This window comes from Lissotriton vulgaris, chromosome 5 (genome assembly GCF_964263255.1).
Source record: "Lissotriton vulgaris chromosome 5, aLisVul1.2, whole genome shotgun sequence".
Lineage (NCBI taxonomy): Eukaryota > Metazoa > Chordata > Amphibia > Caudata > Salamandridae > Lissotriton > Lissotriton vulgaris.
Window position 1 is genome coordinate 1,588,189,828 of NC_141693.1, and position 25,268 is coordinate 1,588,215,095.

The 25,268-nt window shown below is 47.2% G+C and overlaps 1 protein-coding gene across 3 annotated transcripts in view; it reads right to left on the bottom strand.

The window, feature by feature from the left end:
* LOC147716748 (dehydrogenase/reductase SDR family member 4-like) overlaps positions 1–25,268 on the bottom strand; it is a 315,514-nt gene that overhangs the window by 104,340 nt on the left and 185,906 nt on the right. For all 3 annotated transcript variants that reach the window (XM_086923689.1, XM_086923690.1, XM_086923691.1), the window contains exon 7: positions 24,478–24,612. In XM_086923689.1, coding sequence (XP_086779815.1) covers positions 24,478–24,612 — 135 coding nt within the window. The remainder of the gene's footprint in view (positions 1–24,477; positions 24,613–25,268) is intronic.

Consider the following 25,268-nt stretch of genomic DNA (forward strand, 5'->3'; position numbering starts at 1 on the left):
TTGGCATGCCTGTTTGTAGCACACTTCGAAGGATATGTTGGTTTTGTAGTGGAACCAATTTGAGACTTGTTGAAGCACAACTGGCTCCCCCGGAAGGGACGCCGAATAGGGATATGCATATTAAGTATGGTATTTCTTCTATAATGTACAGCACGTTATGGAATAAATATACTTGTAAGGATCCTGAGTTGCGTTGGCCTATGCATGGGGCATTTGATTTGCGAAAGATTCAGTATGTGGAGCAATGTATGTTTAAGCGAAAGACTAGGAAAGATATGTTTGACTGTGTACGAATGTGGGAGAAAGAAGTACGTGAACAAATGAAGCGAGAGCAAGCCTTGATTGAAAAAGAACAACGGAAAAACATTCATGCGAAAGCATTAGAATTGAAAAATAAAGAAATGTAAGAAATAAAAGAGAGAGAGGATAGGGTGCACCATTTGCAGGTAACTGGCCAATACGTTGTTTGGCGACCCCTCTATCCTATCCTTCATAGACCGCAATATGATTTCTTGTTATTAGATCATTCTCCGCCTCCGTATATTCCTCCTTCTGCTCCTCTGAGTCATGAGTTAGATGAGGACTCTGCTTCAGATTAAGAGAAATTACGGGAAACTCGTTCGATGATGTCCACTGTGCGTTCGTCTGCGCTTAGATCCGCTGTCCGTAGAACTGCCCCAGCTTCTGAACTTTTATATGAGATGAAGGATTGGCAGGAAAGAGAGCAAATATATTTTATTGAGTTATTTGCCGCAGAGGTCCTTGAGCGGTTTCGGAAGCATTCTGAAGAATTAGAAACCATTGATGTAGCAAATGACTGTAAGCAAATGCGTGATGGTCTTTTTGTCCTTTCTCAGGTGGCTGACTCAATCAGACATTTGGTTAAACTGCGAGCTGAAGCAGTCCGTTTGCGAGAAGAGAAAAATGCAGCAGAGGCAGCTGCACAAACATCTCAGACCAGCGTGACACTGGCTTCTGCTTCTGAAACAGATAAGACTATGATAGTCCATGCGAAACCTATGCGGGAAGCCACACCTTTGTATGTTCCTCCTAGAGGCGGGGGAACAAATTATGATAAGGATTCCGCTGATGCAAAGGGTTATTTTATTTATAATTGGGTTTATACTCTTTGGAATAGAGCGGATGTCATAGCTCTTAAAGCTGCATTGCCTGATCCGCGGAAAAATCCAGCCGCCTTTCGTGAGGAAGTTGAGGGTGCCGTTAGCTCTTGTACTATGACTCTGCCTGACATTGACATGCTTTTCGGATTGATATTACCCCCGATATGTGGAGGACTTTTCGTAAAGTTGATGATCATGGGACTTTTGGGGCACTGTGGAAGGATATACAACTAATGGACATAGAAAGGGAACCTGCACAAAAGCCATGATGACTAATTTTAGATCTTCCTGCAGCTATATTAGTTATGTTAAAGACGATCACTCCCCCTAAAAAGATAGACTGGTCTGTGTTAGCGTCTTGCAAGCAAAAATCAGATGAATCGGTTTCTGACTTCTTTACACGCTTTGAGGAGGCATTCCACGATTTTAGTGGCCAGTCACTTACAGATGACACAGGCAGGCATCTGTTTGTCGATAAATATGTCGCAAACCTGTTGCCAGGAATAGCTAGTTGCCTAAAGGCCAGTGAGATAACATGGACTACCTCTTCTATGGTTTCTCTTTTAACTGTGGCTCAGTATTACGAGCGACAGAAATTAGAAGTGAAGGGCAATGAGGATAAGAAGACTAAAGAGTTAAAAACAAAGGTTATCTTGGCTCAGGCTTATGGTCCGCCTTCTGGAGGTTATGATAGAGGTGGACGTGGATCTTATGGTCCGTCTTTTCCTTCTTACACTCGTTCGAACTTGTCTGTTGACCAGTGTGCGTACTGCAGGAAAATTGGACATTGAGTTTCTGACTGTCCGGCATTGTGTGCTCAGCAGTATCCACGTGGACGGGGACCAATGAGAAATCGTTCAGGATATTCAGGGCCTAGATGGAGCACGGATGATCGTGCTAGGTTTGATGCTAATACACGTGGACTGGATGGGTTTAACACTTTTGATAGACGGAACCAATATCAAATGTCAGATTATTTGCCGCCTGATTTGAAAGATTCTGCTCATGCATAGGACTGCCTAGGATGGGGTAAGGAATCAGTTTAAGTTCCAGTAGATCAGAAGGTTCCCTATGTTACAGCACATGTTTTGGGTCTACTGATCAGTTTCTGGTTGAATAAGGAGCTACTCGTAGTGCCTTGTCTAAACAATTGGTTCCAAGGGCTACTATGTCTGGCTTAACCATTACATCAATGGGTTTCGATGGAACACCTTCCCTTAGCCCACGGTCACAACCACTTGCATTCCATGTTGATAAATTTACTGCTCCATGTCCATTTTTGCTTTCTCCGAACACACCGGACAATATTGTGGGTCTTGATATGCTCAAATATTTCAGGGCTACGATACGATGTTCTCCGAAGGAGACCGTGTTATTTTTAATGACAACTACCCAGTGATTGAGAGATCCTGTCTTGTTAACGAGGTCATTGCATTAGCTTCACTCCCTAGTGCTTTGTGGGCGACTTCAGACACCGATGTAGGGCAAATGGTTATCCCGCCAGTACAATATTAGTGTCAAGGAGGGTGCTTCATTGCCACGTTTGCCTCAATACAGAATTTCTCAAGAAGGTGAAGAAGCACTTGTACGCATGGTCCATGATTTAATTGAAGTGGGGGTTGTGGAAGAAGTTCCCTATAATATTTGTAACAGTCCTATTCTTCCCATTTTGAAAAAAGACACTGACACTAGGATTTACAGATTTATCGTTGATTTGTGAGAAGTTAACAAGATTGTAGTTCCACAATACCCAGTGGTTTCCGACATAACAACATTGCTTACCTTGGTTCCTCCAACAGCCACTACATTCACTGTAATAGACCTGAAGAATGCTTTTGATTCCTATTCATCCTGATAGTAGTTATTTGTTCGGTTTCACTATGAATAATCGATCGTATGGATTTTGTAGATTTCCTCAAGGGTACACTGAGAGTCCTAGCATTTACAGTCAAGCATTGAAAAGACATCTTGATTCTTTCAGTTTGCCTGAAGGAAAGGCTTTCTACAATATGTCGATGATATCTTGTTGGCAGCCAATACTCCTGAACAGTGTGAGAAATGTACTCTGTCTTTACTTTCCTTCCTTGCTTCACACCACCATAAAGTGTCACGGAAGAAATTGCAATATTGTAGACCGAAGGTAACCTACTTAGGTCACCTTCTGTCTAAGGAGGGATGTGCACTTACACCAGATTGCATTCAGGCAATTTTAGACACACCAGTACCTTCCACTCAAAAAGATGTCCGTGCATTCATTGGTCTGACTTCGTTTTGTAGGCAATGGATATTAGATTTTTCACACATTGTTAAATCCTTGTTAGCTCTTCTGACCAAAGACACTCCAATGCCCTTTCCATGGACGACTGAATGCCAGAATGCTTTTTGTCAGTTACGACAAGCTCTTTGCTCTGCACCAGTGTTAGGCACTCCAGATTACACAAAGGACTTTACACTCTATGTACATGAGAAAGATGGGTGTGCATTGTCAGTTTTAGTGCAGCCACACAGTGACAAACCGCGTCCCTGTGCGTATTTTTCAGCGGTCCTTGATCCTGTTGCTCGTGCATTGCCTGGGTGTTTCCGTTCAGTTGCAGCAGCATCTGTGTCCATACGTCAAAGTGAAGGGATAGTTTTGTCACATAAATTGTTGGTGCTAGTACCCCATGCAGTTGATGCCCTTCTGAATCAGAACAAGACGCGATACGTAACTAGGGCTCATTTGACAGGATACGAATTGACACTGTTAGCCCCTCACATTACCCTGAAGAGGTGTGCAATTTTGAACCCAGCTACTTTATTGCCATATCCAGCGACTCAGACTCAGTCACAGGAGTCTCATGATTGTATGTTCCTTACTGAGGAACAGACAAAGGGTTACGTCGACTTGCAAGATACGCCCCTTTCAGATGTAGATGGGGAATTGTGGGTTGATGGGTCTTGTTTGAAGTTATCAGATGGCACAAAATCAGCTGCATATGCAATTACGACACTTCAGACAGTAGTGGAGACAGCTCGTATACCATAGAAGTCGGCTCAAGCAGCTGAGCTAATAGCGTAGACACGAGCGTGTGAACTTAGTACTAACTTGTGTGTGAACATCTATACAGATAGCCGCTATGCTTTTGGAGTGGCCCATGATTTTGGCCTACTTTGGAAGGAAAGAGGCTTTCTTACGTCCCACGGGATGCAGATAATGCACGGAGAACTAGTGCATAACCTTCTGACTGCACTGACACACCCAAAGAAAATATCTATTGTGAAGTGTAGCGCACACAAGAAAGGGACTGATAAGACAAGACAAGGCAAAGCTTTTGCAGATCGCGTAGCTCGTGAGACTGCAATGCAACGAAGCACTACATCTATGTGCGTAGTTAAGTCACAAGCTGAGTGTTGGCATGATGCTAGACAAGAAGTGTTAGACATACAGAGATCTGCTGCTGTGGAAGAACTTGGATGATGAGGGCTGCTGGCGTAACAAAGAGATGAATACGTGGAAATTGCCTGCTGCTTATTTACAGCCTATGGTTCAAATGGCACATTGGCCGACACATGTTGGAGCTCTAGCGATAACGAAATTGCTTATGCAAGTTTGGGAGCATCCAGAGATTGCCGGTACAACTAAAAGAATAGTACAGTCCTGTTTGATCTGTTGGCAGTACAATCCTGGAAAAGGGACACGGACTCCTACAGGAGGGTTTGCTACACCAACTGCACCTTTTGAAGTTTTGCAAATAGACTATTTAAAACTTGAACGTTGCAACAACTTAAAGTAAGTCCTAGTGGTGGTATGTGCCTTCAGTAAATGGATAGAGGCATACCCTACAAAGGATAATACAGCTCTAACTACAGCTAAGATGTTTTTAAAGGAGTTCTTCCCTAGATTTGGTGTTTGCAAACTTTTGTGGAGTGACAACGGATCTCGTTTTATTGGGCAAGTTGTTGAGCATGTTCTGAAAGGATTAGGGATCAAACAGAAGTTCCATGCAGTCTTCCACCCTCAATCAGCAGGATAAGTGGAGAAGTATAATGCTACTTTAAAGTTGAAATTGGCAGAAATACTGGCCTCCACGCCTTTGAAATGGCCTGATGCGTTACCTTAGGCATTGTTGTCCATAAGATCGGTGCCACATTCACGATCTGGGCTTACACCACATGAGGTGGTATTTGGGAGACCGATGAACATTTGGAGAGTTCCTAAGCCATGCCCCATACATGATGTACCTTATGTTCTGATGAGCGACTACTTAGCACAGTTAACTGATAGTTTGATCTCTATTCATCAACAGGTTCGAGAAGCTCTTCCTGACAGATCTGTGGGTGAGGCCCATGAACTCCGGCCTGGCGACCACGTGATGGTCAAAGCTTTCGAGAGGACGAGCAGTTTGGAGCTGAGGTGGCGAGGACCGGAGCAAGTGCTCCTAGCGAGGAGGACAGCGGTTCGAGTGACGAACATGAAGAACTGGGTCCATAGCACTCATTGTAAGCGAGTGTCGCCTACTTTGGTGGAACCTGCTGCACCGACTGGCCATCAAGAGATTCTGGAAACGGAGAAGGGCCACGCTATCCCACCTGACGAATCTGAGGGAGTCTTCCCAGACCGTACATTCTCTGGAGTATCCTGGTACCAGCTAAGACTGAGGAAAGAATCTGCAGTATTGAAAAAGACTGGTTGAGCAACCTTCCTGGGTTGGTGAAATGGAGTGCCGATGTGGCAAGGGGGGAGGGGGGGTCAGTCCTGCATAGTGACACCCATCTTGGCCCTCGGTGAAGAAATCAATGGCTGCCCAGGGCAAAGAGCTCCAACGATTGTGTGAACGAGGGAGAGATCATGTCTACAAGGAGATCAACTGTTGCTAAGATTATTTGTGCTGTAGGATTTGTTGTTGCTATGGTGGCTATAGCAGTAATAACTTTGTTTGTTGAGAAAGTGGCTCCTGCTCGACAGCTTTTGATTGCCACTACTCCAGTACCAGTTTAGCATCATTACTTTACGCTTCCTTACCATGAGCAAAAGCATCGACAATCCTACCTAAACAATATGTTTCTTCAGATGTTGCATCATACTCACAATGCCACAAATACTACCAACTGTTGGGTGTGTGGGATGATACCTGCTCACCAAATGAAAGGAGGAACCCCTTTTATTCCTCTCCCTTTCTATCATAATGGTTCTTGCCAAGCTTGGTTTGCGCTTTTATCTGCTTCTGGAGAGACGGCACTAGGGCGGATTAATTATCATCTAAATAAAGTGTGTTATCCAGATGAAGATGGTAATCCATAAGCTGAAAGAACTAAATGGGAATGGGAAGAGTAACGACCTGTGAACATTTATATGCCATATGTTTACCCAAATATGAGAACTATTCAGAATAATGGACTATTTGTGATTTCTGTCACCAGAGCTAAAGCAGATTTATGTATAGGAAGTATTGGGAGAATTCCAGTGGGGAGAAGTGAGCGTATTGTGTTTTTTTTTGGATCAAATTTGGTTTTATTGGGTTCAATCAAGCAATGCAATACAGTATGCAATTCAATAGGACCTTTCATGCTATCCCCTTCCTGTAGCGGCTCGAATATCCCGGAGTCCCGGGATATGGGGACGGTTGGCATGTGTCCATGTGAGCTTTTGTAGTGGGAACCTGAATAAACCTTGCGAGCCAGAACCTCTTTATCTTTACCCCTCCCCCAGCCCGCCCTAACCCCAACCAACCCTTCCCTCCCGGTCTCAGACACCCCCCACTCCCCTCCCCTCGGTGTGTTCAGGTCTAGCCAGAGTCTATGGGGGCTTCGACTAGGCCTTATGTGTCTCCTCATTCGTCCTGTTGTGGAATTCGTCTGAGAGTCTAAGAACCCTTAGGTATTTAGGGCATGTGAGTTCCGTGAATTCTTGGTTGAGCAGGGTGAGTAGTGGATGCCATATTTCCTTGAATGTGTCGGAGTTTTGTGTGAGTGATGCTTGAATTCTTTCCATCCCCATTATGTACCATAGTCGGTGCAGCCACCCCGTGTGTGTGGGTTTCCTTGACGTACCCCAGAGGGAGAGGATGTGTTGTGTTGCAGCTCCCAATGCTAATCCCATCTGTTTTCCTCTGATGGATTTGAGCGAGAACATGAGTTTGCTGGGAAGGCCGAGGATAGTATATGCCGGGAAGCGGGGGAGTTCCGTCTCAAAATGTGTATCTATGTCCTTGAGGACTCCCTCCCAGTATTCCTGCACCTCCGTGCATTCCCACAGTATGTGTATCATGGTCCCTTCCTGTCCGCATCCCCTCCAACAAGTGGGGTCCCGCCGTGGGTTACCGTGGTGTAGGCGTTCCGGTGTCAGATGCCAGTAATAGGCCACCTTCACCGCTGATTCTTTGCTGGCTGTATTCCTAGCAGTGTGGTGTGCCCGGTAATAGATGTCCTGCCACTATTTGTCGGAAAGTGTTCACCCTAGTTCCTTCTCCCACCTCTTCTGACCCGCTGATCTTGTTGTGGGCGAGGCAGGGGCTAGTAGTTTGTATAGTTCTGAGATGGCCTTTGTGTCCTCTTATTTAGTGAGGAGCCATTTCTCATACGGGCTGATGGCCTGGCCTACTAGAGGTTCTACGTCCTTATGTGTGAGCCAATGCCTCAACTGAAAGTACTGGAAGCGGTGTGGTTTGTCGAATCCATACTTCTCCTTCATTGTATCTAACGTCATGAAGCCCTTCAAATCGAATAGGTGCCCTGTGGAACAGTGTTCAATTTGCCGCCACTGGGGAAAGGAGCCGGGGACCATCCCAGGAGGAAACGCCAGATTGTCTAGCAGGGGCGTCATCGGTGACGGAAAGGATGTCAGACCCTTAGGGGCCGCTACTGCGTCCCATACCTGGAGAAGTGTTTTAGTGATGGGTGACTTCTTAAGATAGGCTGGTCTGTCCCCCCGGGATAGGAAGGGGACCCTCCACAGCGGCATACCCGCCATTGCTCTGTCTTGAAAGAGCCACCGCTTTTCTGAGAGAGGTCGGGACCATTCCAGGAGATATCTCAGCTGTGCCGCTTGAAAATAGGGCTTCAGGGCAGGTACCCCTAGTCCCCCTTCCTCTGTCACTCTAGTGACCAAATCGCGTCGGAGTATAGGGCTTTTGTTTGCCCAGACGAACCGTAGTATGGTATCCTGCATTTTTTTAAGCATGCCCAAGGGGGGGGTGACCGGGATGGTCTGAAACAGGTAGAGCACCTTCGGTAGCAAGGTCATCTTGACCGCGGCAACACGGCCCAGCCATGAGAGCGGTTGTTGCCGCCATAGCGATATGTCTCCCTGTATGCGTGTCAGGAGTTTGGAGTAGTTGAGTTCAACCGTTTGGACTGTGGAGGGAGTTAGCTCAATTCCCAGGAAGGGCATGATAGTGTGTACGGCCAAACCTCCTATGTGGAGTGTGCCTCTGCGGGCCTGGCGGGTGTTACAGCCCTCGGGGAGAATGACGGACTTTCCCACATTCATCCGAAAGCCCGAGACCGCCCCAAACCGCTCCATCTCTTTCAAGAATGCCGAAATAGACACTTTGGGGTTGTCCACCGCTACCAAGATGTCGTCTGCATAGAGACTAATGGCCTGCTCCTCCCCTCCGAACTTGACGCTCGAGATATTTCTATTATTCCAAATGTGCTGGGCAAATGGCTCGATATAAAGGGCGAACAGAAGAGGTGATAGCGGGCAGCCCTGTCGGGTGCCCCGCTGGATCTCGAACGGCTTGGAGCTTGTCCCGTTGACGTTAATCGTTGCCCGGGGTGACTCGTAGCAGCTGGCCACCCAGGCTCGAAACCTATCCCCTATGCCGAATCTCGCCAAGGTGTTATCCATATATTGCCAATCCACCCTATCAAACGCTTTTTCAGCATCAACCGACAATAAAGCAGCGTCCGAGGCATTGAAGTGAGCCTTATCTATGAGGTGCATCAAGCGTTTAGTGTTGTCTGCACCCTGCCTGGTGGGTACAAAGCCCGCCTGGTCTGGTTCTATTACTCCCGGTAAGCAGGGGCCGAGTCTCGCCGCCAAGATCCCGGTGAACAACTTCAAGTCTATGTTAAGGAGTGATATCGGCCTGTATGCCGCACATCTAGTTGGAGCTTTTCCCGGTTTCGGCAAGACAATAATGTCGTCCTCCAGCATATCCCGCGGGATCGAACCCGGGCCTTGAAAGGAGTTAAATAGTTTCGTTAAAACCAGCGCCAGTAGAGGGCAGAACGTCTTATAGAGACCAGCGGAGAATCCGTCTGGCCCCGGTGCCTTTAACGGATAAGGTCTTGCTATTGCCGATATTAACTCTTCCAGGCGTATCTGGGCCTCCAGTGCTTGAGCGCCAGCCTCATTAATAGCTGTAACGTCCGCGGTCTCCAGGTACGCAGTCCCATTTCCGTGATCAACGCCTGGGTCTGCCGTGTAAAGATCGGCATAAAAGGCCCTAAAGGCCTCCGCTATATGATCGTCCTCCGTAACCTCTCTGTCATCCTCCCCACAAATGAGGGGGATCTTTGAGCGTACCGTTTTAGCTTTCAGTTTGCTGGCCAACAGGCGGCCAGTCTTGTCCCCCCCACATAATATGTGTGGCGGAGGCGGAGTGCTGCGTACTCCACCCGTTCCAGATCCAGGCTCGCAAGCTGTGCTCAGGCCGCCTTCAGTTTCCGCCAGATTCTCGGGGCCCCTGTCCGGCAGTGAACTCTTTCCAGTTCCAGCACCTGTTCCGTCAGTTCTATGCATCTTTCTTTCCATTCTTTGTTTTCCGCCGCCGTGATCGCCATTATCCCCCCCGTAGAACCGCCTTAAGCGCTCCCCAGACACCTCTCCTGTGTCGTTTCTGCTCAAGTACTCAGTGATACACTGGGACAGTTGCTTCGTAACCTCTTTGCGGATGAGTATGTTTTCTCTAAGGCGCCATCTGCCCCTGTGCGGACGTGCGTGTGGGACCTTCAGTCGGAGGACTACTGCGTCATGGTCTGACAGTGCAGCTGGAGTGACTTCCACATCCTCCACCATGGGAGTCAGATCAGTGGACCCGATAAAGTGGTCTATTCTTGCGTATGTGCGGTGCACGTGTAAATAAAAGGTGGAGCCCGAAGCCGTGTGATGTTTCATGCACCATTCATCAACCAACCCCCTATCAGCTAGCCATTGTTTCCCGGCCGTGGAGAGGGCCCCTGTGTCCCCAAAACGCCGCCCCAACCTATCCACCTCATTGTCCATAACCAGGTTCAGATCTCTCCCTATCAGTACGTGTCTGGTGTTCCCGGTTAATGCCTCGGAGAGCGCCCCCTTAAGAAAGGCTTCTTGTTTGGAGTTTGGTGCGTAGAGTGAGCCCACTGTGAATGCCATAGCGCCAATCTGCACTGTGTGGGCCAGTAATCTGCCCTTGATTTCTGTCACTTTGTCCCCTATTCGCCCCTTAAAGTGCTTCGCCACCAGAATGGCCACCCCAGCCTTTTTCTCATGTGTGGAGGAGTAGTATTGGTGCGAAAAAGCCCTGGACTTCATATGATGCCATTCTTTGGCCAGTAAATGAGTCTCTTGGAGAAGACATATATCCGCCCCTGAGTGTTCCAAGAAAGAGATGATTGCCCTCCTTTTAACTGGGTTGTTGAGCCCCTTTACGTTAAGGGTGAGAATTTGGATGAGCCCCTCAGCCATTGGAGAAAGAGATTGCTGCCCACTGATATCTTGACCTAGCACTGCCCCCTATCCTCTCGTGTATCACCTGAGCAAATCAAACACACCGAGACCCCCGTCTCCCCTCCTCCCACCCCTCCCCCCTTGCCCCAACCCCAACTTTGAAACCCCAACTGGTGAACATTGTCCCAGGCCTTTCCGACAGCAGTCCAGGCCTGTGGTTGATTGTCTGGTAGTGGGAAAGCGTGTCCATGGCGAGCCTGAGGCCCCCGTCCCACCCCCCCGGCGGCGCTACTGAGAGGCTAACATGCACTCCCCCTGTTGTGTGCTCAAGGTCCGGCCTTTGTGTCCTTGGCAACCTCCAATATAGCTGCTTCATGTTCATGCGCCACGGTCTCGGGATCCGGCCTGAACCCCTTCCCGAGGTGAGCGTTTGCGTCTCACTTGTTGCCATTCGTCGCTCATCCGTTGCGAGGAACTCGGCTGGGAGGACCGACGTCCTGATTCGTCGTCCAGAGTGTCCTCTTCATGTGGGATGCCCAGAACTTTGCACGTGTCCTTCAGCGATCTGAGCTGGTGGAGGGTCCCCTTCCACTTGAAGATCAGTCTGAAAGGGTGACCCCAGGAGTATGGGACCCCATTGTCTCTTAGGAAGGTGGTCGCCCCCTTGAATGTCCGCCTCTTCTGCAGTGTAATCGCAGACAGGTCCTGGAAGAGCTCCGGCGCGTGATCCCGGAAGCTGATGGGCTTTTGTTGACAAGCTGCTTTCAACATACGTTCCTTGAGGGGGTAGTCCGGCAGGAAAGCCAAAATGTCAGGTGGAGGGGCAGGTGATCGGCGTGTTGGGCCCACCCTATGGGCTCTATCGATACGAATGACAAAATCCTCGCTTTCTCCCACTATCTCACAGAACAGATCCTGCAAATAGGCCATAATGTCCCCCCTTCCGCTTTGGGTGGCACATTTCGGACCCGTATGTTGTTGCGTCTGGAGCGGTTCTCCAGGTCCTCGGTATGTTCCTGGAGGTTCATTTGCTGTTCATGGAGCCTGATGATTTCTTGCTGCAGGAGTTCCACCTCCCCACTCCTGGACTGCTCCGAGTTTTCGACTGCCGCAACCCTTTCCCCTATGTCATCTATGTCTCGCCGTAGTTCTTTATAGCCTCCTGCCATGTCCTGCCTTAGGGTTTGTATGTCCTCTCTCAGAGATGCGAACAGGCTTTCCATGAACGATTTCGTAGCAGGAGCTTCCCCTTCGTCTCTGTCTTTGTCTTGTGGTTGTGCCAGTGGCGTTGGCTTGTCGGGGCTTTTCTCCCCTTTTTGTGATCCCTTGGAGAGCATCTCATGGATGGTGCGCCCTCCCCTGCGATTCATGGAGGACATGGTTGGTATTCCTCCTTTGTAGAGCAGCTCCTCTGTCTGCGATGACCCTCAGTTGGTCTGTGAGTAAGCAGCGGAACCTCGTGGGCGTCGGCCGCCCGTAGGACACGTAGTTCCGGACTTTTCGGGTCCCTTTGTGTGCTTTGCAGCTGGATCTTGTGTCCGAATGCTATGTCTCTGCCTTTCGAGTCCACTTGGGTCTGGCCACCATCTCTCCGTCTTGTCCCTGCCATGACCCCGGGGTGGCCCGGCCCCAATGGTGCGTTCCGCGTTGTTACGGGGGGCCTTCTAGTCTGTCCGTGCTGTTTCACTCACACGTGGTATCGCTGACCGGTCTCCAGCGCGCCGCTTTGTGTTCTTGCACGCGTTTTTTTGGGGGGTATGTTCAGCCCCCCTCAGGCCCCTGCAATCTTCTGCGTGTGCCGCCGGGGGCCCGGTGAGTGCCCCTCGAAGTTGGCTTCTCTGTGCCCGGTCCACTGGGTATTGTTGCCTTGTTTTCTCCACGTTGTCAGCAGTCTGGCTGCGCCGGGAGGGCTGTCGCGGCCTACAAACTTGTCCCCGATTGGATTTGCGGTCTAGGCCTCCTCAGCGCCTCACCGTCAGCCCCTCCGTTGGTAGAGCCGCTGTGTTTCCCCCGCTCCCGCTTAGCCGTTTCAAGTTCCGGCTGCCCGGGCTTCCTTCGTCTCTCGCCTCCTACCTGTGTCTCGCCGTCCGGCCTTTTGTCTCCAGGCCCGCTGTGCGCTGCAGTTGCCGGTGTGCGCCCCCTGGAGCTGGCTTCACCTCGCCCGGTTCGCCTGACCCTATCGCCGTATGACCCTCTCGTAGTCTGTCGCCTGGCAGTGCTGGATGGGCCTACAATCTCGCCCTGTGTTCATTATGCGGCCTAGGCCTCTTTCGCACCACACCGCCAGCCGCCTCTCCCGTGGGGGCTGTGCCACCGCTACGCCCGGTGTGTGCCTCCTGCGTGCAGTCGCCGAGCTCTACGGCCCGCTGGTGATAGAGTTGCAGCGTCTCCCCCGCTCTCGCTCGGCACTGTCAGTCACCGGCCGCTTGGGCCTCCGTTGCCTCCTGCCGCCTGCCTTTATCTCGCTTTCCAGCCCTCCACCTCTGGGCCCCGCTGTGTGCTGTAGTTGCTGGTCGGGTCCTGTCCGCTCTGGGGGCGCGATGGCCGCCCCCGAGTTGCCTCCCACATTTGTGTCGGCCGCCCACACCTCACCTCAGTATCCTCAGGATGGCGCTGTCTTGATCCCGGCCTCCGGCGTCACGGCCCTCTGGTTAGCGCCGTCGTCAGCTCCACCGTGAAGGCTGTCGCGACTCGTTAGCCCCTGTCTCCGCCGAGCCCCTGCTATCCGCCTGGGTCTGCTCTCCGGCTTTGGCTCCGGCTGATCGCAATGTGGGGTTACTGCCTCACCGCCACACGGCGCGGCCCCACGATTCCGTCCTCTCCGGCTGCCGTTGATGACGGTCGGAGTCTGCCTGATCGACTCTCTGCCCCTGGCCAGTGCCCTTCAGGTCAGGGTCGATGCCGGACTCCCTCCCGCAGCTCAAAACCGCTGGTAGAGGCGGGAAAGTGCCGTGACAATATCGCCTTGGGGGTTTGGGACTGGGAGCCTCTGCTAGTTGCGACTGCTCAGGTCGCCATCTTGGCCATGCCCCCCGCGTATTGTGTTTTTGACTATTGAAGGTGCCAACAATCTTAGTTTTATATCGTCACACAATACCTACTTTATTTGTGGTAATAAGGGATATTACCAACTACCTGTTGGATGGTCAGGAATATGTTATGTATCCTTTTTGTTGCCCGCTGTGTTTCTGGCACCTGCATCGTATCACCGAGACTTCAAACTGTATAATGATATCTCTAAGAGCAGATATAAAAGGACAATAAGTACTGATGAGGTAGACCAGACTGATACCACCTTGCAACAATATGTTGATTTCAATTTGGGCTTGTTTTTCTTTGTGGGTGCTGCATTAAACAGTAGAAAGATAAGACAATTGAATCGTGTTGTAGGAGCTGTGACCAATCAGACGGCTATGGCACTTGGGAACATTACTGAAGAGTTGCAAGTTGCAAGGATTGTATCACTCCAAAATTGTATGGTTCTTGATGTGATATTAGCTGATCGAGGTGGTGCATGTCGCATCATCGGCAGCAGCTGTTGTGTCTACATTCTGGATCACTCACCTTCAGTGTTTGATGCTATTGATATTATTTACATGCTGTGTATGTATACAATGTGGTCCAATGCTCTGCTTCGTCTGTATTTCTGTCTGCACACCTGCTAAGCGAAATGTTGCAGAAATGAAAGCAAATTGTTTATTGAATAAAGAGGTCATTGAAATGATAAACATCAATATACAGGATATGAACCTAGATTACCCTAAATGAACGAATGTCTTCAGCTAATGCTAAAAGGGTCGTCTGTTGTAATTTGGCAGCGATCGGGGTTAGCATTTAGCTGAAGCCATCTTGTATTCAGCAGCCATCTTGTCTGTTATGTGCTTACCATGTGCTCTGTCCTACCTTGCTGTCATTGGCTCCTGTACTCTGCTTAGAAATAGATTATATTTTGGCTCTGCTACTCTGCACATGCGCAAAGGAGACTGTGACTGTCCATGCACCTGTCCTTAGTGTGTAACTGTCAGCAGGACGTATTTACTAGAATTAGCAATTGCTAGCTCCTCCCACTTGTTGACTGTGCATTTCTGTATGACCCTATATGTACCTAAATCCTTCTTCTTGTACTTGTACCACCTTCTTTTGAGTCCCTGTGTGGGTATAAAAGGAGCATGTTCCTTCTGATCAGTGTGCTACTTCATACACTACTGAAGGGTGTTGTGTGAATGTAGTTCCACCTCTTGAGGTTAATAAAGCGCTCTGTTTTATATTGCAGTTTCCATGCCAACTTCTTTCCTATTGGTCTGAGGACTTCGGCAGAGAAGGGCGAAGCCCTAGCACTGGTAGGCCTAACTGAGGCCCACCACGACACCCCAACTTATTAACAGTCCAGGAAAGTATCTTAATGCAGCCCAGTCTTGGAAACTCCCCCAGGGCTTTTTTCATTTGGTCGGTGTACTGAACATCATAGGTTTCCCAAAATAGTCTACACCATTCCCCTTTCCGTGTGTAAGCAGCGGTGAGCAGCCAGTTGTCCATCCTGTTGTGTTGTTGGCCGTTTTACTGTTAAGTCATGTATTTTCCATGTACTGTAAACAAATATTGCTTTAAACCACATTAAACATTGAACTATGCCATAACAATCCCTCAACGACCTCCCCAAACCCACACCCCTCCCTGCCTCTCTGCAACTTGGACTCCAAGTAGCTCAACCTCCAACTTTGCAGAGCACCTATATACCCGTATCAAACCCTGCGTGGGGGAACCCAGCCAATAATCCTAGATTCCCCAAACCCATCGATTTTTAAGCCTGCATATTAAATGTATATCAAAAAAACCTGTTCCAAAAGTGTTGTATGTAATGCGCTAACGCCTTCAAGTCCTCATGAAAAGCCAGGGGCTAGATAGCACAATAATGCCATATTTCAACTTCCCATCAACATTCAAAATACTTAATAATCTTCAATCTCATCTTCCGATATCAAAACAAACTTCGTTCTTGTCTTGATAGACCAGCCCGATTCGGTGATTGTCTAGAGACCCTGACTCTATTTAGCTGTGCCATTTTGGCCCATGTCCTTTCTAGAGCCATCCTTGTGTCCACAGGTGTTCTGCCGACTATCTTACCCCTCCGTGAGCCGTTGTGATTTAGATCTTGGAGCTCAAGGAATTTTCCACCCCTCCAGCCACTCTCAGGTCTCCTCTGGGGAGAGGAAGAACCAGGGTTTCCCATCCACCATCACCCGCAACTTTGCCAGAAAGAGCATTGCATATTTAATGCTTCTCTCACGTAGCGCTCAAATTACCTCTAAGAAGGATCGTCTCATTTTCTGAACCTTAACCGTGAAGTCCGGGAAGAAGGTTATCGTAGAGGTCTCGAGCTTCAGCGGAGGAGCCATATGCGCTGCTTGTAAAATGTTGTCCCTGTCCCTGTAATTGAATACCCGGGCCAGGATAGGGCGTGGAAGTGCCCCCGGTGCAGCCATCTTTGTTGCCGGTCGGCCACGGCTCAATAGTACATTTTTTTGTCCAAAACCGTCTCCACCTGAAAGCGTCTTTCTTACCTGGATAAGTAACTTCAACCTACTACCAGAAAATTGTATGGTCTGACCACACACAATTAAGAACAAAACATATAGAAAAAATTATAGCAAATGATTGCTGTAATAAAGATTTATGTAATCCAATTACAAAGTGGTCCCTCTTTATTGGGAAAATAACAGACAATCACCAATTTTTCAGTTGTAGAAGGTCAATCAGAAACACATCCAACTCAGACAAACAAAGGATGATTATAATTATTGCACTTTGACAGGCATTGAGAATGGAGTGGAATCGGTCAAGGGATTTCCAGAAAATCTAGAGTTTCACAGAATTTTCAATATCCTAAGCAAAAATTAAAGCAAAAGAAAAATCAAAAATAAAACATATTTTTTGGCAAAGGTCATATTTATCTCCAAGATGAAAAACTCAAAAGATGTCTGGAAATTAGTTAATGATTGAAATCATGCACCAGCCCGAGTAATAAACTCAAAGCAATTTGGATGAAGTTCTTGACAGAGCACTTCTAACTCTCCAGCAATTAAACCATATTGTATCCAAACTCACAGAGTCATGTAATAAGGCATCAGCTGTGCTCATAGGAGCAGGTCCCTTATCAATTCTCGGAATAGCAAACTGTCAAAGTAATACACAGAGGTAGGAATGATGGGGGCCCGGGTCTGAAAGGGTTTCCGCAAGCTCTTTTCAAATCAAATACAGTGTATTGAGTAAGAATATTTGCTCCGGTATATAATAGTGCACTCCAGCAACAGATGATTCGCGACTCATGGAGGGGATAAATAATCAATCCAATTTTTAGCTAGAGCAATAGGTAACAGCTGGATAACTACTGCCTAGTTACCCTGCACAACGTTGAGGTTAAATATTTTGCCAGTCTGCTACTTAGTGAACTTCTTGAAAAGCCAATGAATAATAAGATCGTACCACCAAACTAAACCGGATTCTCTCAAGGAACAGGCACGAGTCGGAAACCGCAAACAAAATAGGAGTCTAGAGGGAAAGACAGACCTAGGACGCCCTCCACTCAATAAGTCATCAAACAGTACAAGTCCTAGTTCTCGTGGCAATAACTGTTTATTGATCTGTAAACATCACTGGTTAAACATTAGTCACCCCAGGGAATCTCAAAGTATAGAGAATATCAAGATGTCTCAGTCTACTGCCCTTATAAAAAGCAACCTGGCTCTGATCTACACATTTAGAACAACACACGACCAACAATCACCTTGGAAGACAACAACAAAAATGTGTGAAGAGCGAGATGGCACCTCACGGGCGCACCACCAATGGGACCCCTGGCTGGTACTCACCATGATGGCCCTGTTCTCATCATTGGTGCCATCAAGCTTTAACGGAAATGTGTCTCAAACCCAAAGTGAAAGGACAGTGAATGGTGCAGTGGACCCAACTTATATGTGACAAAAACATACAACATTAAACATTTAACATACAAGTTACTGTGCAACTAGGACAGTACATTTTACTCATATTCCTTTCTTTGTTGCAAACAGTAAACACAAAAACATAAAAAAAGGAAGGTGTGAATACTACCTATCGATTCACACCCTACTTACAGCCGACATGTTTCATTGCCTTGGTTTATATCAGGCAATTTCCTCAGGGCAATTTAATTTAAATACCACTGCCAAAGACACTGTGCTTTGAGTGCCTTCATGCAGCCTTGCGTCTCATACCAGCCAAGAGGAACTTAAAATCAGGAAAGTAGCCCCCACAGGTGAGCGTAATCCTATCTCCCTTCAGTTCAGTTACGGTGGAGAATGGACGTTCGGCGTCTACTCAGCCCTCGAGTCGGAAAACCAACTTACTGCTAATGGATAAACTTAAATACAAGAAATAGGTTCTTTACTTGTGTTACATGGCTTATGGAATCTGCTTTTGATTGTGTACATCGGAACCTTTTGCGGCAAAAGCTATCATGCTGGGGTATCACAGATCCACTCTTAAAGCAGCTGTTATACACGACCACTTGGGCAAGTGCGAGAATTGGCGATGGATCTATACTATCATGGAAAATGGTGAAAAATCAGGGCCTAAAGCAGGGCTGTATTCTTGCTCCATATTTATTCAATTTGTTTTTAGCTGACTTCTTGATCTAACTGGATGTAGTAAATTCTCATGCACTAACAATAGGATCATATTGAACTTATTATATGCAGACTATTATCAAATAGCATATGAATGATTTGAAGAGAAAAGCTTTTTCCTTGATTCAGGCATTCCGTACCCTACAAAGAACTTTAGACAGTCCAAGCTATGCACCACTATCACTTCTCAACAAATTTAAAGAAGTTAGCCATTAGATCGCATGCCAGGTCGGGGATCAATGAATACAAAATACTCCAATGTCAACCATATCCAGAAAATGGATGGTAAATAAACTTGAAAAATGATTTTATGCATCTCTGTTTTGGCAGTTTCCCTGGAGAAAAAGAAGGAAAAATATAGAACAAGGCACCTCTGGAAGTGTCTTGTAGGTTGTGTAATAAAGGGGTAGAAAATATAATACATATCACATGTGCATGCCCAGGGCTGTTACAAGAAAGAAGACATTTGCTGAAAGTTCCATTTAACGAGCGTGGAATACGTATTAGTAGGCGGGCTGTCATTGCAAGTTTTAGATCCACTGTTGATTTGCAAAGTTTTTAAAAAGTGCAGGGAAAAACTGTTAACAACTCCCGAGCACTACTTGTCAAATGAGAAACATTAAAAGGCCCTAAAAAAGCTACATTACATATGTGTATATATATATATATATATATATACTAGCAGCCCGTCCTGGCGTTGTCCGGGTATGAATTGCTGCCGGCCAGTAGTATATTGTTTTGTAGGATTTCGTTTTGATAGCATTTCTTATCTGTGACAGGCCTGTGAAAAGCTCCGATTCACAGTGCACTGCTGATGCACTTAAGAGTGCGCGTTCAGTAGTGTGTGAACTCGAGTTTCCCTACTTTATTTTTCCTTGCAATATTATATAGCGCAAAGAACACATTCATTTGTGGTAGGCACGGGGAGACAAAGCGATTTGCCTGGAATCACAGGATGTTCCGCTGATGCCGAGATTCTAACGTAGCTCCCCAGCTCTAAAGTTCGCAATTCTAGAACTTGTGGCAGGAGGTGTGTCTAAAACTGTATGCCGGTGCTGGCCATCAATGAGAGAAACCTGTGCATTTTTTAAAAGGGTGGTGAAAAAATATGAGTATGTTGCTGGAGATGTAGGCTGCCGTGCCACCAATGTACTTACCGGGGGAGGATAAACACCTGTTTTTCCGCAACTTTCTTTCCGCATACCATCACTCTGCATACTTTCATTACGAAAGTACCATGACTCCGCAATGCCATTATAACGCATGGCATTACATTTTATATGCTTTTACCACGCATACATTTACAATGAAATTCGTTGTAAATGCATGAATGGTAAAGCATGTTTTTTTTTAATGTTTGGATAAGGTAAGTATGGGTATAGAGGTATATGTTTTGGGGTACTGAGGTATATGTTTTGGGGTGTTTGGGTATTTTAAGGGTTCAGATATAGTTTTGGGTTATGGGGTACAGGGGTAGTTTTAGGGTTTAGGGAGAGGTATGGGTTTTGGGGTACAGGGGTATTTTTAAGGTTCAGGGCTAGGTTTGGATTTTGGGGGATAGGGGTATTTTTAGGGTTCAGGGCTAGGTTTGGGTTTTGGGGTACAGGGGTATTTTAAGGGTTCAGGGCTAGGTTTGGGTTTTGGGGTACAGGGGTATTTTTAGGGTTCAGGGCTAGGTTTGGGTTTTGGGGCACGGGTATTTTAGGGTTCAGGGCTAGGTTTGGGTTTTGGGGTACAGGTTTTTTTTTAGGGTTCAGGGCTAGGTTTGGGTTTTGGGGTACAGGGGTATTTTTAGGGTTCAGGGGTAGGTTTGGGTTTTGGGGTACAGGGGTATTTTAGGGTTCAGGGGTAGGTTTGGGTTTTGGGGTACAAGGGTATTTTTAGGGTTCAGGGGTAGGTTTGGGTTTTGAGGTACAGGGGTATTTGTAGGGTTCAGGGCTAGTTTTGAGTTTTGGGGTACAGGGGTACTTTTAGGGTTTAGGGATAGGTTTGGGTTTTCGGGGTCAGGGTATATTTATAGGGTTAAGATGGGTTAGTGTTTGTGTCCTGATGTGCGTGGCGCGAGGCCTGTGCGCAACAGAAGTGGAAAATCTCCAGTGTGCGCTTTAGGCGTTACCAGAAGTTAAGGCGAGATTACATTTCCTGCACAATGGCCCTTGTTTGCGCTCCTTCCGGCCCTTGGGAATAGCGCCATGCCTGACCTCCATCCAGAAAAGCAGGTGCACGTCACTGGGAGCGCGGGGCAAGGACACCCGGAGCTGGAATGTACAGTACCTGGGAAGAAAAAATAATGAAATATTGGGCACAAGGCTCGCTTTTTTTTCTCCATATTCCCGTGCCTCGCATGCGCCCACGCCCCCAGCACACGCCCAGAGCACACAATATGAGACATGGCATGAAGGGCGGAACGTACCACACGTCCCCAGCGTTTGTCACGCCCCCCAGTACACGCCCACAGCACAATGCAGACACGCCCACAAGGGACTACTTTGCTGGCACGGTTCTTTTACCTTTTAAATGTATATGGTGGACATCTGCATAGCCTATGTCCTTCTGCTGCAACTGCCCTTTCCAACGCTATATTGGGTGTTGTGATTGGTGCTGTGGTTCCTGAGATTACCCGCCTCAAAGGTTTGGGCTCTCTCTTTATTATATTAGTATAGATATGTGTGTATATATATATATATATATATATATATATATATATATATATGTATATATACATATATATATATATATCTACACACACACATATATATATATATATATATATATATATATATATATATATATATATATATATATATATATATATATATATATATATATATATATATATATATATATATATATATATATATATATATATCAAGAAACAAAGGTTGCCCAAAGGGGACATCACACGAGAAGGGGTTATCGCACACAGCCTCCGGCAGTAGCCAACCCAGCTTGCTCTCACGCTTCCATTTTTCAAAACTGTCAAACGCGTTTCGACCGCTAACACGCTCTTGATCACTGGCTATTGCACAAATGCGGAGGCAGCGGCATTTGATCGAAACCTTGTTTTATTCAGTGTGTAAAAGTCCCGCCCCAATGAGCGTGCACATTCAATGCATTCTGGTAGTAATCGTCCAAATAGTTGCCCAAACTTGAGCTCCGTAAAAACCCCCAGTGGGCCCCGCTTTTTCCATGAGCGTTTACCCCAGTGGGAAGTGCCAAAAATTATAGTCCCCAATGGGTGGAAGTGTAGATACAGGTTGAGCAGCCACCAATATACTCCGGAGGTCCGGCCACCTTCTCTCCTGAAGGTGCGCATAATGGCACGTACCAAGGATCCGCCTAACAGCAGCGGGACATCTCCGCGGCCGGACCTGCCTCATACCATCAGGAAGCAAAGATTGCCCAAAGGAGACATCAAAGGAGAAGGGGTTACCACACACAGCCTCTGGCAGTAGCCTACCCAGCTTGCTCTTGCACTTCCATTTTTCAAAACTGTTAAAAGAGTTTTGAGCGCTAACACGCTCTTGATCACTGGCTATTGCACAAATGCGGAGGAAGCTGGGTTTGATCGAAACCTTGTTTTATTCAGTGTGTACAAGTCCCGCCCCAATCGGTGTGCACATTCAAGGCATTCTGGTAGTAGCAGTCCAAATAGTTGCCCATACTTGAACTCCGTATAAAACCCCAGTGGGTCCCGCTTTTTCCATGAGCATTTACCCCAGTGGGAAGTGCCAAAAATTATTGTCCCCAATGGGTGGAAGTGTAGATACAGGTTGAGCAGCCACCAATATTCTCCGGAGGTCAGGCCCCCATCTCTCCTGAAGGTGCGCATAGTGGCACGAACCAAGGATCCGCCTAACAGCAGCAGGACATCTCCATGGCCGGACCAGCCGCATAACATCAAGAAACAAAGGTTGCCTAAAGGAGACATCACACGAGAAGGGGTTACCATACACAGCCTCCGGCAGCAGCCAACCCAGCTTGCTCTCGCGCTTTCATTTTTCAAAACTGCCAAACGCGTTTCGACCGCTAACACGCTCTTGATCACTGGCTATTACACAAATGCGGAGGAAGCGGCGTTTGATCGAAACCTTGTTTTATTCAGTGTGTACAAGTCCCGCCCCAATGGGCGTGCACGTTCAAGGCATTCTGGTAGTAGCCGTCCAAATAGTTGCCCAGACTTGAACTCCATTAAAATCCCCAGTGGGCCCGCTTTTTCCATGAGCATTTACTCCAGTGGGAAGTGCCAAAAATTATAGCCCCCATTGGGTGGAAGTGTAGATACAGGTTGAGCACCCAACAATATTCTCTGGAGGTCAGGCCCCTTCTCTCCTGAAGGTGCGCATAGTGGCACCCACCAAGGATCCACCTAACAGCAGCGGGACATCTCCACGGCTGGAGCAGCCGCATAACATCAAGAAACAAAGGTTGCCCAAAGGAGAAATCACACTAGAAGGTGTTACCGCACACCGCCTCCGGCAGCAGCCAACCCAGCTTGCTCTTGCGCTTCCATTTTTCAAAACTGTTAAAAGAGTTTCGAGCGCTAACACGCTCTTGATCACTGGCTATTGTACAAATGCGGAGTAAGCGGCGTTTGATCGAAACCTTGTTTTATTCGTGTGTACAAGTCCCGCCCCAATGGGTGTGCACATTCAAGGCATTCTGGTAGTCGCCGTCCAAATAGTTGCCCAGACTGGAACTACGTAAAAACCCCAGTGGGTCCCGCATTTTCCATGAGCATTTACCCCAGTGGGAAGTGCCAAAAATGATAGTCCCCAATGGGTGGAAGTGTAGATACAGGTTGAGCAGCCACCAATATTCTCCGGAGATCAGGCCCCCTTCTCTCCTGAAGGTGCTCATAGTGGCACGCAACAAGGATCCGCCTAACAGCAGATGGAACATCTCCGCGACCTGACCTGCCGCATAACATCAAGAAACAAAGGTTGCCCAAAGGAGACATTACACGAGAAGGGTTACCGCACACAGCCTCCGGTAGCAGCCACCCCAGCTTGCTCTTGCGCTTCCATTTTTCAAAACTGCCAAACGCGTTTTGAGCGCTAACACGCTCTTGATCACTGGCTATTGCACAAATGCGGAGGAAGCGGTGTTTGATCGAAACCTTGTTTTATTCAGTGTGTACAAGTCCCGCCCCAATGGGCGTGCACATTCAAGGCATTCTGGTAGTAGCCGTCCAAATAGTTGCCCAGACTTGAACTACGTGAAAAACCCCAGCGGGTCCTGCATTTTCCATGAGCATATATATTTATATATATAAATATTCATACATTTATACATATATATTTATGTATGTATGCATACATTTATATATAACCTGAGTTACTATAACTAAACCGTTTTACTATAACTGTTTTACTGTACCTCTGCTTATGCATATACTATGGTTAGATTTATGCACTTTCTGAAGATTTATGTTAGATTTAAGCACTTTATGAAGAAACACAGCACAACACACCTGCAGTTTAGGATAACACCAGGACTCTAGGGTTTTGAAACAGGAGCAACAGTCCTGTCTTTTATACACGCATCAGTCTGTCATATTTTATCAATATTTTTTAATATAATGTCTTTTTAACGCTGCGCATGGAGAGACAGGAAGAATTATATAGATGGTTATATATATGTTTTGTTTTAATGCAATATTTGTATTATTGTATGGTAAGAATGTCTTTCATAAATGTAATTTAAATGCTATGGTATTAAATAACCATGCATGAATAAGGTTTACTTACTTACTTACATAACTGATTCTTAACCTGTGCTACTTCCCATTACATTTTTTAGAAAAATTATGACTCTTCAATCAATTTAGTTTGAAAGCGGAAATACCAAATAATATATCCTAAGTACTAAGGAATTAAGGCTCAACGCTCTGCTTACCTTGCCTCGGGTGAGCCGAGTCCAAATAGTTCACTCTGAAGTTCCTGGGAGCCAAAGTTAGTACCAACACTTCTCTCCAGTCAGACAAAAACAGGTTGTCTTTTCCCCAACAGTGCCCCACCCGAACTGATCCAATTCCCAGCTTTTATGCTCTGATACTCACCACATTTCCAAACTCAGTCCGTGTGAGCCCTGCTGCCAGGCAGTTCACTCTGATGTTCGTGGGGGCCAAGGTTGGAGCCAGCACCTTGGTCAGGCCCACAAGGGCAGTCTTACTGACACAGTAGGCACCAATTAGCTGAAAAAGGGAGCAAGAGAAAAATACTCAGGGGCATATTCTCAAGGAGTTATCGCAGAGTTATCAGCACTTTATCGCAGCCAAAGTTGCGATAAATTTATCACCCCATTCACAAGCTGGTGCTAACAGTCCATAGCACCAGTTTACCAGTGATAGCAGCGGGGAAAAAACATCGCCACAGATGACCCCTGCAACTATCGCTAATGAGATGCTGAGTAGGCGTTCACGTGCCAAAAGCAGCAACAACACCACTCATCAACATTCTCAACGACCAGCCAGATAGGCAATTCGACCACAAAACATGCGATAAGGCACGTTAGCAGCAGGAAATTAACACCTGGTGCAAAGTTGGACCACAGCCTGCACCACAAAAGGGAGCCCAGAGAAACACCTGAAGGGCAACAGATGCCATGGAGCCACTGATCATGTAGCTGGGAGCCCCAACAGGACCACAACACCCACCGCCCCCAGGACCCCCCCTCCCGGGAAACCCCTCCCCCGGCCAAAGACATGCCACATCAACTACACAGAAACATGTACCAAATACTCCGCCTGATGTCGCACAATCACATTTGGTGATATGCATGTGTCGTCACGAAAATGAGCATCACACATTCACCTTCTAATAAAAGAATGAAAATGTATTTCATTCATTT